The sequence below is a fragment of the Carcharhinus amblyrhynchos genome, chromosome 1 (genome assembly GCF_965287045.1).
Source record: "Carcharhinus amblyrhynchos chromosome 1, sCarAmb.v2.hapA, whole genome shotgun sequence".
Taxonomy (NCBI): Eukaryota; Metazoa; Chordata; class Chondrichthyes; order Carcharhiniformes; family Carcharhinidae; genus Carcharhinus; species Carcharhinus amblyrhynchos.
In genome coordinates, this window is record NC_137324.1 from 153,793,199 (window position 1) to 153,810,763 (window position 17,565).

Sequence of the window (17,565 nt, forward strand, 5' to 3'; positions counted from 1 at the left end):
CAGGTTCAATTCTGTCTGTACAGAGTTTGCAGGTTCTCTCTGTGTTTGTGTGGGTTTCCTCCCACAGTCCGAAAGACGTGCTGGTTAAGTGCGTTGGCCGTGCTAAATTTTCCCTCACTGTACCCAAACAGGCGCTGGAGTGTGGTGACTCGGGGGTTTTCACAGTAACTTCATGGCAGTGTTAATGTAGGCCTACTTGTGACACTGATAAATAAATAAACTTTAAAGCTCCGCTGAACGAATGAATGAATGGATGGATGGGCTGAGTTACTACACTCATTGGGCACCTGCAGGCCAGCTCTCGCGATAGTCTGAGCCACCCCGGCGTCCTGAGTGCTGATTGGCTGCGGGGAGACGAGGCCTTGTTGAAAGGCTGACGGAGCGGCGGTTGGTGTTTGTTTGTCTGTTTGTTTGTCTGTCAGACAAAAGGGTCCGGGGAGGCGCCAAGCTGCCCCAGTCCGTCCACTTCATTTTGCTTCACTCTGAGGCGGCCGTTTGAATGGCTGCCCGCTAGCCAGATGGTCCGGCCTGCTCCAGCCCGCTCTGGGGTGATGGTGAACAACTACTGGCGAAAAGAGGACAACACGTTTAACCTCAGCTAGGGAGCTCCGTAGGGCCCGGCACAGATTTTTAATGAGTTTTGGTAATTGATTACTCTCTCTCTCTTTTAGTTAATAAGTAACTGGTTGGATTTAAAGGGGATTGCAGTCCAAGGTTAGAGGCTGCCTTAATAAAAGCAAATGACTGCGGGTGCTGTAATCTGAAACCAAAAGAGAAAATTGCAGCAGGTCTGGCAGCAAAGCTTTGCCAAAGGGTCATCTGGACTCGAAACGTCAGCTCTTTTCTCTCCTTACAGATACTGCCAGACCTGCTGAGATTTTCCAGCATCTTCTCTCTCAGAGGCTGCCTTTTTTCTAGTGGTGTTTATATATTATATTTGTGTATTATAGCCATTGGAGGGTATCTTTTTCGATTGACATAATCGGCCTTTTCCTGCTGCTGAAAGATGCTCTGGAACACTGGGGTTAATATTTTTTAAAAACAACATATTTGTGGACACTTAGTTTTAGATTTTAGGAGGGGGAAGTAGTAAAGAATTGCTGTTGAAGTGGTCGAGAGCAGATTCGTGTAAACCAGCTAATGTGTAAGTTTACAAAACGCATAATTCATGTAACTTGATGTAAGATTTCCCTCAAAATTCCCATACATGCACAGGACTTCAAACTTGCACAAAAGGAATCACTGTTAAGCTTGTTTTAAATATCAACACTTGCAACCAGCACTTGCGTTGTGGGGTGATCTCAAATATTGAAGAATGTTTCCATGTAATATTTTTAATGGTCTCAGCAAAATTTACATGTGTTTTACTTGGATTATAATTTTCTAGGGTGATAGCAGTGCTTGAGTGGTGTTACTCTTGTTTCCTGGTCGGGAAGTTACAGGTTCAAGTTCCACTTCAGAGATTTGAGCATATAATCTAAGATGATGTATCAGTGCAGTAAAAAAAATGCTGCACTGATGGAGTACTTGCTTTTTGGGTTATTGTTAAAGCTGGGCACTGTCTATCTCCTCACTTGGATGCAAAAAAAGATTTTCTTCGAAGAAGAGCGGTGATATCCAAGATAACTACAATCCATTATTTCATTGTTGTTTGTGGGACCTTTCTGCGCAAAATTACATTTTCCCTCATTACAAAAGTGACTACATGTTTTATGAAGTAATGTGAACATAAAACATAGAACAGGACAGCACAGTACAGGCCCTTCGGCCCTCAACGTTATGCCGAGCTATGTCCAAACCCAAGATTGGGCTATCCCACTCCCTACAATTCTGGTATGCTCCATGTGCCTATTCAATAACTGCTTGAGAGTTCCTAAAGTGTTCAATTCCACTATCACAGCAGGCATTCCACACCCCAACCACTCTGAGTGAAGAAGTGGAATGTCCTGAGATGAAAGGAAGTATATAATTGCAAGTTTGGTTTTCTCTGTGAAAAGAATAAGTGAATACAAGCTGTAGTGCACCATTTTAAAGGGAGAAGGGGGTGGTGAGAGGACTGGTATCTAGATGAATTTGTATTCACACATCTGTAAGATGGCAGGGCACGATGAGAAAGCAGATGGAATCCTGAGCTTGAGGCACTGAGTACAAAATGCAGGAATTAAAACTTAGATCAAAATGCTAGTTCAACTCCAGTTAGAATATTTGGGTGCTGTTTTATCCTCTCTGGGCTTTGCTTGGGCTTAGTCGGTGATGGAGTGTAGGTATTTAATTGGGCAAGATGATGAAATCCCCCATCTCTATCCCTGCACTTTTAGTAAACTCACTTTTAGTAAACCTGGTGTTGTCAGACTTCTTACTGTGCTTACCCCAGTCCAACGCTGGCATCTCCACATCATCCCTGCACTTTTACACAGCTTTGAGCACTATGGATTTTACCATACCTGATGCACCTGCCCTGCATACCTCTGGGAAGAAACTGGAGCACCTGGGGGAAACCCACACAGACACAGGGAGAATGTGCAAACTCCACATTGGTAGTCACCCAAGGCTAGAATCAAACCTTGGTGCTGCTCCATCATACTGCCCCACAGCCTTCACACCATGCTGCAAATTGAAGCGCTGAAGGGGAAATTTAATGACTACTTCAGAGCCTTGTTCTGCTGCTGCTAATATTAAACCAGTGATAGGCAGTCCTGTTGCCATGCAGACAGCATGACCAGAAAGCATGTGGTCTCTTGTGGGGTAAAGTGGATGATCTATTGACAGGCAGCATGGTAGCACAGTGGTTAGCACTGCTGCTTCACAGCTCCAGGGACCTGGGTTCAATTCCCAGCTTGGGTCACTGTCTGTGTGGAGTTTGCATGTTCTCCTCATGTCTGTGTGGATTACCTATGGGTGCTCTGGTTTCCTCCCACAATCCAGAGATGTGCGGGTTAGGTTGATTGGCCATTCTAAAAATTGCCCCTTAGTGTTGTGAGACGCGTAGGTTGGAGGGATTAGTGGGTAAATATGTAGGGCTATGGGGGTAGGGCCTGGGTGGGATTGTGGCCGGTGCAGACTCGATGGGCTGAACGATGTCCTTCTGCACTGTAGGGTTTCTATGATTTCTATGATCTTCATTCCAAGACACTCAGTGCTGGCTTGAGTGACCTGTCATTGGGAAGGGGATGCCCATTGAAAGCTAGCCCCCAGTGCTTGCTCCTGATCTCCCTGTCCATCTCCTGTCATGACCCTCGCCCTGCAAAACCCTTCCCGTGATCACTTCCTGTGAACTTGGGCCTCTGAGTGTTGTTGTTCCAACAGTGACCACCATCTCCTCAATGGCACTGCTGAACAAAAGAACAGGCCAGCCTATGGCCAACAACTGTCGACATGACTTACAATTCCTTGAGTCCTGATGCAATGGAAGGCCTGGTGCTGCCCTGTTAATATCCTAATTGGCTAAAAATTCAATAGGCTCTCCCTAAAGGAGGCAAAGTGGGTGTCTTCTTGGCCAAGAGCCCGATTTGCTTCTGTAAAATCCTGCCACGTCTATTCACACACATTGGGAAAGAGCTGAAGGTGTTGACAAGGGAATGACAGGTTGCAGTTACTTCAGTAGATTGGTGAATCTGAGGTTGCTGTCCTTAGAACAGTGAAAGCTAAGAGGAGATTTGATAGAGGTGTTTAAAATTATGATGGATTAGACAAAATAAATAACGAGAAACTGTTTCTTGTGGATGAAGTGTTGAAAACCAGAAGGCTCAAAGAGCAAAGTATGCCGAGGACGCTGAAAGTCTGCAAAGGCGTATAGATAACCTAAGTGAGTGGGCGAGGGTCAGGCAGATGGAGTACAATGTTGATAAATGTGAGGTCATCCATTTTGGTAGGAATAACAGCAAAATGGACTATTATTTATATAGTAAAAAATTGCAGCATGCTGCTCTGCAGAGGGACCTGGGTGTCCTTGTGCAGGAATCTCAAGGAGTTGGTTTGCAGATGCAGCAGATAATTAAGAAGGCAAATGGAATTTTGTCCTTCATTGCTAGAGGGATGGACTTTAAAAACAACAAGGTTATGTTGCAACAGTAAAAGATGCTGGTGAGGCCACATCTGGAGTACTGTGTACAATTTTGGTCTCCTTACTTGAGAAAGGATATATTGGCACTGGAGAGGACGCAGAGGGGATTCACTAGGTTGATTCCGCAGTTGAGAGGGTTGGCTTATGAGGAGAGACTGAGTAGACTGGGGCTATACTCATTGGAATTCAGAAGAGAGGGGAGATGTTATAGAAACATATTATGAAGGGAATACATAATATAGAAGCAGGGAAGTTGTTTCCACTGGTGGGTGAAACTAGAACTAGAGGGCATAGCCTCAAAATAAAGGGAAGCAGATTTAGGACTGAGTTGAGGAGGAACTCCCTTATAAAATCGTTATTTTGCGTGAACAGTTTTTTTCAATGTTCAATATCTTTAAATTTATTTATGGGGCTGTGAAGTGCCTATTTAACCCAGAACAAAGCCTGTGCAATATCTTTAAGGGCACTGTACAGTTGCCCATGCAGGTTAGCAGGAGCATTGCCTAATAGGGCAATGGATACAGATGCAATAGTAGCTTTCAATGGGGAATTGGAGAAATATTTAGGTAAGAATTGGGTGGTGGAACCAGGGAGACTTCTCTTTGAAAGTGCCAGTGTAGACTTGATGGGGTAAATGACCACCTTCTGAACTGAACTTGATATATTAGTAAGATTTAAACTAGTCTAAGCACTTTGAACCTTTCGAAAAGTGAGGCCTCCTCTTCATAGAACACTTTAATGTTGTGGATTTATTTTGGTGCATATTTTTCCCAATTATTTGCATTTGCTCATGGATTTATTTATTTATGAAGGACCACAGGGATTAATATCCCTGGAGAGAAGGAGGAAGAATAGAAAAGCAAGCTAAAATTAGTTATGGAATAGAAAATATTTATGGAGGCTTTAAAAGTAGTGAAGTGAGTTGTTGGGTGTAAATATTCAGAGAATAATGTGCAGAAGTGCACATTATGGACGGCAGGGTGGTGCAGTGGTTAGTACTGCTACCTCACAGCGCCAGCGACCTGGGTTCAGTTCTGGCCTTGGGCCACCATCTGTGTGGAGTTTGCACTTTCTCCCCGTGTCTGCGTGTGTTTCCTCCAGATGCTCCAGTTTCCCCCCACAGTCCAAAGATGTCTGGGTTAGGTTGATTGGCCATGGTAAACTGACCCTAGTGTCAAGGAGATTAGCAGAGTAAATATGTGGGGTTAGGGGAACAGGGCCTGGGTGGAATTGTGTTTGGTGCAGATTGTGGTTGGTCTTTTGAAATTTCACTGGCTGTGACAAAGTTGGTGTGCTTGACCGCGGGCAGTGGAAGAGGGTATGTGTAGGGACATTTTGGATAAGTGTAGGAAGAATAGGGTTGTTGTAGTGGGAGATTTTAATCTCCCTGGGGTGGATTGGAAGGTGCCTAGGGCTGGGGGGGTCTGATGGGGAGGAATTCGTAAGATGTGTATTGGAAGGATCCTTGCAACAGTATGTAGATAGCCCGACTAGAGAGGGGGCGATACTTGATTTAGTTCTGGGAAATGAGCCGGGTCAGGTGGTTGAGGTTGCGGTAGGCGAACATGTGGCTAATAGTGACCACAACTCCGTCTACTTTAGGATACGAATGGAAAAAGATGAGAGCTGTCCTAAGGGGAGGGTGCTAAATTGGGGGAAGGCTAGATACAGCCAGATTAGGCAGAAGCTTAGGGATACAGACAGGGATAGGCTGTTAGAAGGCAAGACCACGTTAGGCATGTGGGAGTCTTTTTCAAGGGAAAACTGCAAAGGGTGCAGGAAAGGCATGTGCCGGTTAGGAGAAAGGATGGGAAAGGTAGGATTAGGGAACCGTGGATTACTAGAGATATAGAAGACCTGGTTAGGAAGAAATGAGAGGCGTATGCCAGGTCTAAGCAGCTGGGAACGGAGAGAGCGTTGGAGGAATACAGAGAGAGTAGGAGGGATCTCAAACGGGGAGTTAGGAGAGCAAAGAGGGGGCATGAGATGGCTTTGGCAGGTAGGGTTAAGGAGAATCCAAAGGCGTTTTACTCCTATCTTAAGAACAAAAGGGTGGCTAGGGGTAAAATCGGTCCTCTCAGGGACAGACGTGGGGAATTGTGCTTAGAGGCAGAGGGAATGGGGGAGATCCTGAATGAATACTTTGCATCGGTATTCACGAAGGAGAGGGGCTTGATGTCTAGTACAGTCATTGAGGGAGCAGTAGACCAATTGAAAGATCTATTGATTACGAGGGAAGAAGTGTTAGGGCTTTTAGAGGGCATTAAGACCGATAAATCTCCGGGCCTGATTGCATTTATCCTAGGCTGCTTAGAGAGGTGAGGGATGAGATTGCTGGGCCTCTGACGTGAATCTTTGTCTTTTCTTTGGACACAAGTGAGGTCCCAGAGGACTGGAGGATAGCTAATGTGGTACCGTTGTTTAAAAAGGGTAGGAGGGATAGGCTGGTGAGCTTAACGTCAGTGGTAGGTAAGTTGATGGAGAGGATTCTTAGGGATAGGATGTATGCGCATTTGGAGCGTTGCGATCTGATTAAGGATACACAGCATGGCTTTGTCAAGGGGAAGTCTTGCCTTACGAATCTGGTAGAATTCTTTGAGAAGGTGACAAAAACGGTTGACGAAGGACGAGCCGTTGATGTCGTCTATATGGATTTCAGTAAGGCGTTTGACAAAGTCCCTCATGGTAGGTTGGTACAGAAGATTAAAGCTTATGGGATATGTGGTCAGGTATCTAGATGGGTAGAGAACTGGCTTGCAAAGAGGAGTCAGAGAGTAGTTGTGGAGGGGTCTTTTTCTAGCTGGAGGTCTGTCACTAGTGGTGTGCCGCAGGGCTCGGTACTGGGATCTCTTCTCTTTGTAGTGTATATAAATGATCTGGAAGAGGGAGTAGGTGGTGTGATCAGCAAATTTGCTGATGACACCAAGATGGCTAGATTGGCGGGCAGTGAGGAGCAGTGTCTGGCAATACAGCGGGATATTGATAGGCTGGTTGATTGGGCAGATACGTGGCAAATGGAGTTTAATCCGGATAAATGTGAGGTGATGCATTTTGGCCGGAATAATGTAGGGGGAAGTTATGTGATAAAGGGTAAGCCTGTAAGGAGTATAGAGTTGCAGCGAGACCTGGGGGTGCAAGTGCACAAGTCTTTGAAGGTGGCAGTGCAAGTGGAGAGTGTGGTGAAGAAAGCCTATGGTATGTTAGCCTTTATAGGAAAGGGTATAGAATATAAGAGCTGGAGTCTAATGTTGCAGTTGTACAGAACGTTGGTTAGGCCGCATTTGGAGTACTGCGTACAGTTCTGGTTGCCTTACTACCGGAAGGACGTGGAGACTCTGGAGAGAGTGCAGAGGAGGTTTACCAGGATGTTGCCTGGTATGGAAGGACTGGGGTATGAGGAAAGATTGAAGAAATTGGGGCTCTTTTCCCTTGAAAGATGCCAACTGAGGGGGGATCTAATAGAGGTATATAAGATTATGAAGGGTATAGATAGAGTAAACAGAGGTAAGCTATTTCCTATAATAGAGTCACGTAGGACAAGGGGCCATGGACTTAAGGTGAGGGGGGAGAGGTACAACACAGATATTAGAGGGAGGTTTTTCCACACACAGGGTAGTGGGGGTATGGAATGCTCTGCCAAGTAAGGTGGTGGAAGCAAACACGCTAGAGTCCTTTAAGAGTAACTTAGACAGGCACATGACTGAGTTGGAGATGGGTGGATATAGGAGAACCTTTTAATTAAGGGTCATTAGCATTGGGGTGTCCCTAGAAATGTAAGTGGATATAGTATGATAATGTTTTTCTCTTTTCATTCACAGGTTTTAAGTCGGTCCACCTCATGTCCAACGAGGGGCATACACGCGATGGGTCGTATGGGGGCTGCTCTTGATTGTTCGAGATTGGCCTAGTGCTTCATGTCGTTAGTGTGTGCCTAAACTGGACAAGATACTGGGCAAGACGACAGCTCAGTGACTATCGCTGATTGCTGTGCAGACACATGGATTTGGGCCGGTGTCTGTGGGAGTTTGCGCATTCTCCCCGTGCTTGCGTGGGTTTTCTCCAGGTGCTCCGGTTTCCTCCCACACCCCAAAGATGTGCTGTTAGGCTAATTGGCAGGAATAAATTGTCCCTAAATCAGTTTTCCCTCAATCTGGATGGCCATAAAACATTAGATAGGGGTCATGGGTAGGGAGGTGGTGTTGAGATGGCAGTGTGGGCTCGTTGGGCCGAAGGGCCTGTTTCCCAGGCTGATTTTGTTCTTTGACCATACTTGTAGTATTTTGTTTCTGGTTTCCTTTAGTTCCGAATGTTGAAGTGCAGCTGAGTTGAAGGGAATGAGGCCATATGTTGTATGTGCATGCGTGCTTCCGTCTGGGCTGGTACTTAGGATGTGGTGGAAGGAGTCCCCTGGGGGGTTGGAGTGTGGGAGGAGTCCTTTGGGGGGTGAGTGAGATGGAGTCCTGTGGTTGGGTATCAGAAAGGATGGTAGGAATTTGGAACTATTTTCTGCTGATAGCAGTTGATGTTAGATCAATATCAATGCTTGATCGGTTAAATTTAAAACTGAGATTGAGATTGGAGATGTAGTAACTGCCTAGTTAAAATCTTACTACTTTGTACACGTGCAATGAAAGTACATCAGCTTTGACCCAGTCCACGGAAAGCGTGATTAGGGTGATGGTTTTTTTTGTGTGTAGAAGTGTGTCAATTGTTTTGAAAAGAACTTTGTTGCTAACATGCTTCTTGTTCTCTTGAACCAACTTAAATACAGTAGTTTCTAAGAAATTAATGCTTTCCTTGTGTGTTCTGGCTTTAAGTTTAGTGGAAGGGGTGATGATATTGATGAATTCTTCTAATTCTGCTTATGTCAACACAAAAACAAAGGATTACTATTGCTACCTTGACTACGTCAGCAAAAGAATTAGAGAATAAGAAAGTAGATCTTCGAAACCAAAAAGTACTCCTTGAAAGTCAAGAGCCAGTCCTCAAGGAAAACTCAGGTGGAAGCCTCACAAAGGAAAAGATTATTTTGATACCTGATTGGCCTCTAGTTTTGCTATTCACCACAAGTGAAAACACTGCTTTAACAAAATATAATCATTTTTAAGATTTCTAGCAGGATCAAGATCATGTGATGTATTTTGTAAGCCAAAATTGTAAGGCTTTTGTTTACTATTACCCAGGTACTAGGCATCAAAAGATGCATTCGGTTTAGGGAGCAAGTGCTCGCTTATAATTGATCTTTGGCACTGAGCATATAGAAAGTATTGAGGTAAAAGTTCCAAAAATCTGAGAAATGCTGGGACTACTGGAAAAATGTAGAGATAGAATGGCAGTTATCAAACATACCTGAACTTGTGCTTCTGAATAATGTTGCCAAAGGATAGCATTTAAATAAGCAAGTAATATGAACAAAGCGGGAACCCTGAGACATGCTATCTTATGTTCATCATGATCTTAAGCCTTCTTTACCAACTAGCTTATAAAATACTTTTCAATGACTTCAATTGCACTGCTTCATTTTAGGTGAAGTGCCAAAAGTAGATGTGCAATAGTAACAAAAGAAAAATTGGATAGAAAACCACTTTACCTCCATAAATTGAATAGTAAATTTATTTGACACTTTTTATATATATGATGCTTATCCCATTTAACTGCCAGTGCTTATTTGGCAACTTCCTTTGATTCAAGCTCCACTGCTGTCAGCACAGAATCTCATGATCCTTACAGAGCAGAAGGAGGCCTTTTATTCATTGGTAAACTAATTCAGAAATGGGGCTGTGCCCACAAACATGAGTTGCTCGGTAAAGGTTTCAGTCAGCAGATAAGTGTATGCTGGGAGCTGTAGCTAATAGTGATGTTTGCAGATATAACAGGCTCATATTTCATACATTGACCCTGGATATGCTAAGTTATATTTCCTGGTAATTTCTTTGCCAATTTCACAAATATATTTCCAGCAATTCGTGCTAAATTTATCAGGGAAGCCAATGGGGTGGTGAAAAGAGTTTTTTTTTTAAATTCAGAGGATTTGACTTGATCCTGTGGATTTTGTTGGCCTTTTTGTTTTCTCTTGCTGCTGGAAATTAGTTTTATTACACAATTACAAAATTGCAAAATTTTGAAGACATTAATGAATGTCTCATGTGGTACACAGGGCGTGTCAAGGTCTGAAATCAGTTTTTAGATCAAGCATTGTTTCCTACCATTATTTTCATCGCTCCAAGAAGATTGTGTGGTTAATGGATTGGAGGCAGGTAAGGATGATTGTGTGGAGGAGTTGCACCATACCAGTCTCTCATACTTGATCATTTAATTTGACTTTGTAGTTGGTGGAGTGTTAGTTGAACCAAACTTAAAAGGGAGGCGGCCAGGGTCAAGAAATGAATCAGGGGGAAGGTGGGGTGATGGAGGGAATGGGAGCCTCAGATTCAAGTGAGAGAAGGGGAAAGAAATGAAAGAAGGAAGCACAAATGGGGACGAGGGAGTTGAGAGATTCTTTGGCTCACTAGGGGTTTTGCTAATAGTTCTTCAAATGGATGGTGTCACCTAGGGCGGGTGGTATGCTGGTCAGCTAGCTATCATGTGAGGAAGGAGATTGCTGGTGTGCAAATGTTGCTTGAGCCTGTTGGAGTGGTTGATTATGGTGGGCTTTCTCTTTAGGATGTAAAATGGATGGAAAAATTAACTGGAAAACAGAGATGTAATTTTAAAAAATATGCTATAATGTAGAAATTGTAAGCAAAAAGGTTGCTGGTAGTGGGTTATAATTATGATTCTAGACCATTGCATACATTGGAGATTGTTTTTAGAAATTATCTTTTTTAATGGAAGTATCTATGACAGTTGGCTAAATTAGACTTTAACATAAGTTCCCCTCGTTCCAAATCAAAAGACATGAGATGGCAATAGGGAATTGGGTATTTTAACTCAATTGTGACTTTTTTATTCATAGTGATTTTTTTTCACATTAGCCAAGAACATGCGCGTGGCCTTCAATGTAGATAAATCTGTGCGTGGCAATGAGAACTCTGTTTTAAACATGTTTTTGGCATTTTAATTATTGATCGTAAATTTATTGTTGCTGTCTGTAATGTTTTATTACTTTCCTTTTGTGCTTGTATCTGAAAGGGAAATCATTTCCTTTCTTGGATGTACTTCCTACTTAATCACAAGAATTTAGTTCTTTGACTAAATAGTCATCTGAGAATAAAAGCAATTGGCCTTTTTATAGGTTAAGTTTTAAAAATCTTAAATGTTTAAAAATATTTTTCTCATCCTATTTATTTGTAAGACTTGACAGAATAAAATATCAGTTTATAAACATAGTCTGTCTTCTCCTTTTGTTAATGTTGTGCTGTTTTTGACCAAGTACAGAATGTCAGTCTATATTATAAAATTGCTATAATTATGACATATCAACTCTGGAAATTTTTGGTCATTATGACCAGGTCATAATGACACAGTGTGATGTTATGAATTGTGATTGTTTTGTCACAAAACAATGTGGTACTGCATTGCTAACACGTCTGATTTTAACTGAATATGGAAATAAATTAAGACTTTGTAGATAGTTCACTGGTGAGGGTACATTTTTGAGAAACTGGAAAAGCCAGTTGTTCTCCTTGGGACAGAAAGAATTCAGTGGCAATTCAGAAGAGGTGTTCATAATTATGAAGGGTTTTGATTGGAATTATCCTGCAACAACAAGCAATTGGGAAAGCAAATGGTATGTTAATTGCAAGATGGTCGAAATATACAGGTATAAAGACGTCTTGCTGCATTTATGTGGAGCTTTGCAATCGCATCTTGAATAAAGAGAGGAAATATATACCTAAAGAGAGCGTAATAAGATTCCAGGGGCATAATTTGATTCCAGGGCTAAGAGGGTTAGTCTGTGTGGAGAGATTGAGGAGAATAGGCCTCTCTCTCAAGTTTAGAAGAATGAGAGGTGGCCTCATTGAAATATATAATATTCTTTGAAGGTTTGATCATATAGATGCTGGAAGGCTGTTTTTTTCCTAGCTCGAGAGTCTAAAACTAGGCTTCATAGTCTCAAGATAAAGAGTTGACCATTTCGGATTGAAATGAGAAATTTCTTCAAAGGCTGGTAAATTTTTGGAATTCTCCTTCCAGATAGGTGTTAATTCACTGAGTACGTTCAAGACCAAAATCAATGTATTTTCAGAGAATCCATGGACTAGGGGAAGAAGGGCAAGTGGAATTCAGATGAAAGACATATTGAATAACAGAGCAAGTTCAAGGCCCAACACGATCTGTTCTTTCTTCCTTATGTTAAAAAATCAGAACCAAAATGCTGGAACATCCTACTGGACAACATTGTGGGTATACCTACAGCTGATGGACTGCAATGATTCAAGAAGATGGCTCATTAAGACCTTCTTGGGGACGTTTAGAGGTGTGCATTAAACAATGGCCTTGCCAGCGACCAGGCACACACACGTGCACGCGCGCACACACATAATTTTAGAAAAATGGTTTCTACTGACAGCAGAGTAGGTGACCAAAGGAATAGATTTAAAGTAATCTGCAAAAGAAGCAGAGGCGAGATGGAATATTTTTATGCCACACATAGTTCACTGCACGGTGGGTAGTAACTTTTCAAAAGGAAATTGTATATGTACTTGAAAAAAATGCACAGATCTGTGGGGAAAAGACCAGAGGATTGGGATTAGTTGGATTGTCCTTTCAAGGAGCCGGCACAGGCATGAGCGCCCAAATGACCTGTCTCTGCGTTGGAAGATTCTATTGAAGGGATACATGTGGACTGAGGTAATGAGTTTCTCCATGGACAAATTATTATTGTGATTTTTAGGGTCCAGCAAGGTTGAGAGCTACCCAGAATTTCTGTACTTTTGGGGTGAGAGAATTTTTGCAGTATTTTAATTAATGATGGATAAATGTGGTAGTCTATTGTAGGATATATATAGGTTGTAAAGTGCCAGATACTTCAGCTTGACCACTATAATGGTGTGTGGAATAACGAGATTTTATGAATGTATTTTTCTCATTAGATTTTTCTTAAAATGGTCACAGTAACCATTTTATATAATATCTTTAAGATACTTTTGTGATTATATATTTTTAAAAAGTAATGTGTCTTTCTTCTAATTAGATGTGCTGTTAAGAGTAATTGCTCTTTCGGATGGGTGTCAGTAAGTTGGACGTTCTCTACAGGCGGTTCCTTCTTTCAAAACTTTTCATTCAAGGATGGGGAAAGCCAGATGATCTCAGAAGGTACTGTAGAACGATACTGTTTGTGTCATTTATTGACTTCCTTGAAGCGTAGTTCTGGTGTTGCACTGTTGAGACATCCTTGTGATTCAGTTTTTAAGGAACTGATTTTGAAGCTAGTACATGTATTTAAATTCAAATTTTGTTTTTGTATGTAGGGAAATGATTCCATCCTTTTCAGCAACATTGATGCATCTCGCCTTTTAAGCTGCTATAAGGCTTAATTGGTGTCTATGGACAGCTGTTGCTTTATAGACTAGCTGCTTATCTTAATCAAAGGATAGTAGAGGCGGAGATAGAATTTGCTGCTGATGATGGGAGGGGAAAATATGAGAAATACATTTTTAATGTAACTTTAAATGTTTTCTTTCAATTATATGATGAACTGTGATTTACCATGCTTGCTTCCCAACTTGGTTTGCTGTCTGTGTGGAGATTGCACGTTATGGGACGATATGGGGACTTGGATTTAATTCAATATTTTTATATAAACATGTTTTAAAAGTACTTTTTTAATTGCAGGTTGTTTGAATTTAGGAAGACAATAGGAAATAGAGAAAAATGTCAACAGTTGGTTCCAAAAGACTACCCTATATTCATTGACAAGGTAACAATTTAGTGACCAGTGGCCTTTTGTAAAGGTGCAATATTTCTGTTTTTGGTTATGTTGCTGGATTAGGTAAAACAACATTTGAATTTTATTTTGCCCTAATTTAACTTGCATGACCCAGTAAATTAAATTTTGGTCTCCACTGTGAAAGCAGACAAGCACTGAATTTGGTTTCACTCGTGCAATATTTTTCATGAATGGTCAAATACAGTGTGGATAACCATCGTAGGGTTACATGGATATTTTCTGTACCAATTGCATGCAGCCATGTTTGCCTTCAGCTGAGTTTAATTACACAGTGATTTTCACTAGATAATGAGCCTTCAATGTAAGAAACAGGGGCAGGTCAGATCAGACACAGTGGTAATTAGGAGAGGATAGAAACACCATCAAAGATGTTAGTTTTGAGACTCTTTTCTAATGTAGGGAGAAACGTAGCCAGAATAAGAGGTTTAGGAAAGAAAATGAATTCAAGAAGACTATAGTGCTGCTACTGATAGGATAGGGGGAGGGCGCGTAAGTCATGGCTCAGATTTGAGCAGAAATTACGAGCTGGAATTTAGACATGGGAGAGGATGGAGAAGGGTACTGAGCCATGAAAGGATTTGTCAGTTAAATCAGCATGCTATGGATACAAAGGTATCATGGAGGTTACGCTACTATTAGAGTACTAAGTGAATTTGAGTTAGTACAATTGGATGGTGGGTGCTGCAGTTACTGATGAATTAGAACACTTTTGAGAGGAAGTGGATTGGGAGGATGTTGGAAAAGTCAAATCTGATGATGTGAAGGGTATGGTTGAGGGCTTTGGTGGTAGCGGAGATGAAGTAGGTGAAAATAAATTATGTCGAAGATGAGCTGAGTGTAGATTCTGAAACCCGACATAGGGTCGAGCAGGGCATAGAAGTTGCATATTGTTGGGTTTAGTTTTGGTGAGTCACTAAGAAGAGGGTACAATCCAGTTTCCGGCAAAAACTGAACAGTAGCTTCGTTTGTGCCAGTGTTGAGGTGAGGAAAGTTATGATTCAATCATGACTTCATGTCAGACAGCACAGCTAGTCAAGCATGATTCATGACTGAATAATCTTATCCCTATGGAACAATATCTAGCCTCCCCTAGGCACTTCCCATTAATTTAGGGTGGTGGAGAAATAAAGCTGATTGTCACTTTACATAAGCTTATACTCACAATACAATTATTGGGTGACACTGACCATTCACTGGATCATTGCAGAACTAGAAGTGTTAAGGAATTTGGATGGAGAGATTGGAGATCAAGTTCCATTGATTTCATACATAAGAACCTATAAAACCACTTACCCAATATTGGAATAAAGACTAATTTCAGTTTTGGATGTTGTTTGTTAATTGTATTTCCTTTCACCATCTTCTCTACATACTGAACTGTGGTGCAGGAAGGTGATACATAAAGATAATGAGAATGTGTGGCTGCTCAGTATTTTCATTTCTGTGGACCAGTATTAAATCAACACCAGGCAATAATATGTGATACCATATTTGAGATTTAGAGCTTGCTATGTAGGAAACTGTACATGAACTTAGATGAGGATCTCTTCTGAGATAGACCATGTATTAAAATACCCTCTTTGTTTACATTGTTAGTATACTAATAGAATGCACAGTTACTGGAGATAATAGGAAAATGGTATACAAACTGTACAGTCTCCTTTTAGCTGAAATTCCCCAGTATGAAGATTGGAGGCTCTTTTCAGAAAGGGTGAAATCAGGTAACTATAGATCAGTCAGTCCAATATTAGTAGGGACACTTCTAACAATAGAGCTGGATTAAAGGAAGAGGCTTACAACATTGCCAAAAGAGTAATAAGTCTAAGGATTGGGAGGATTTTAAAATTAAGTAGAGGATTAACAAGAAATTGATAGAGAAAATAAGACAGGAGAGTGAACTAGCTAGGGACAAAAACAGACCATTAAAGCTCCTATAGTTATGTAAAAGTGAAGATGTTTGTGAAAGTAGGCATGGATCCTTTACAGGAAGAGATAGGGAAAATAATAATGGAGAATAAGGAAATAGCAGAGGTATTGAACAAATACTTGGTATCCATCTTCACTTTAAAGTAGAAGACACTAGAAGCATTCCAGAAATATCAAGGACCTAAGAATTTTGCTTCCAATACCTTTTGAGGAAGAGAGTTCCAGAAACTTGCAACCCTCAGAGAAAAAAATTCCCTTCATCTCTGTCTTAAATGACTGACTCTTTTTAAACACTGAACCATAGTTCTAGATTTTCCAACAAGAGAAAATATCCCCTCCACCCTGTCAATACCGCTCAGGATCTTAAAGGTTTCAATCAAGTCAGCTTTTACTATTCTAAGCTTGGGTGGATACAAACCTAACCTCTGCAACCTTTCCTCATAAGATAACCCACCCATTCATGGTATCTCCTTCGTTTCCCTGACATTCAGGGAAAGATTATTGTCATTGTACCATTTCACCAGACTCTCTATCTCTTCCCTGTACTCCATCTTGTCATTGTTTGAGATCTGACCCACTATGGTGGTATCGTCAACAAACTTGAAAATGGAGTTGGAATTTGACCGCTTAGTCATAAGTGTATGACACAGCCTTGTGGAGCACCAGTGTTGAGGACAATCGTGAAGGATGTGGCATTGCTTATCCTTACAGATTGCGGTCTGCGGGTAAGAAGTCTAGAATCCAGTCACAGAGGGAGGAACCGAGCCCCAGGCCACAGAGTTTTGTTGGGGTGATAATGTTGAAGGCTGTGTTGCAGTCAATAAATAGGAATTTGACATCTTGTTAGCCAGCTGTTCTAGGGGTGAGTGTAGGTCCAAGGAGATGGTGTCTGCTGTAGACCTATTGTAGTAATAGGCAAACTGTAGTGAATCCAGGCAATCTAGAGACCAGAGTTGATGTGTGCCATGATTAACCAATGCCTTTTTGATCTTGTCTTTGTGTGTCATTTTTGGTGCACTGGTGCTGAAGAATGTTGTGTATTAGTTTCTAGCAAAACTTTTATTTTAAGTACCATGTCAGTTGTTGATACCCATGAGCAGTGAGTCAAGCTTTTTGTGTCAGTTCAGACTGAATGGCAAAGCCCACATCTGACTATCAAGGATGGTCTTGGACTTGCTAGTCCAGTAGAATGTGTAGCTTGTGCCTGTGTTTTGAAGATGTGGCACCTCCGTAAATCTTGTTTCACTTGGAGTAGCTATGTCAATATTGTACATGTCCCCAGTACTCTGTCTGTGAGGGCAGTCCTACATTCAGGCCTTGTATTACTATCAAGACATGTTGTGACATTTCACAAGCTAAGTGTCATATTTTCTTTGTTCGGACTATAGTGATTAGTGACCAACCAAGAGCAGAGGGGGAGGACAAACTGTGTTTATGGTTTCTTTTCCTTCACCGGATAGGGGAGCACATTATTGTAGCTAAAGATATGCTTTGTCACCTTGGGAAGATACAAATTCTACATCTGCCCTGATGTGTGGAGATTGACAATCACACTAAGGCATCAAATGTGCTGGTTTGTGACTGTAGACTCCCAGTATCATCATCTACTTGTCTTGTTGCCACTTCTTCATTGCCTTGGGGCTTGGTGGCCTGATATGTTGGTTGATTTGATTTACTTGATAAC

General features: G+C 41.6%; 1 protein-coding gene across 1 annotated transcript in view; it reads left to right on the forward strand.

The window, feature by feature from the left end:
• The first annotated feature begins 389 nt into the window (after positions 1-389).
• Positions 390-17,565, forward strand: part of abhd18 (abhydrolase domain containing 18) — an 80,280-nt gene continuing 63,104 nt past the window's right edge. Inside the window, exons 1-3 of the mRNA XM_080193828.1 lie at positions 390-643; positions 13,200-13,321; positions 13,841-13,925. Of these exons, the coding sequence (XP_080049954.1) occupies positions 13,230-13,321; positions 13,841-13,925 (177 nt within the window). The 5' untranslated portion in view covers positions 390-643; positions 13,200-13,229. The remainder of the gene's footprint in view (positions 644-13,199; positions 13,322-13,840; positions 13,926-17,565) is intronic.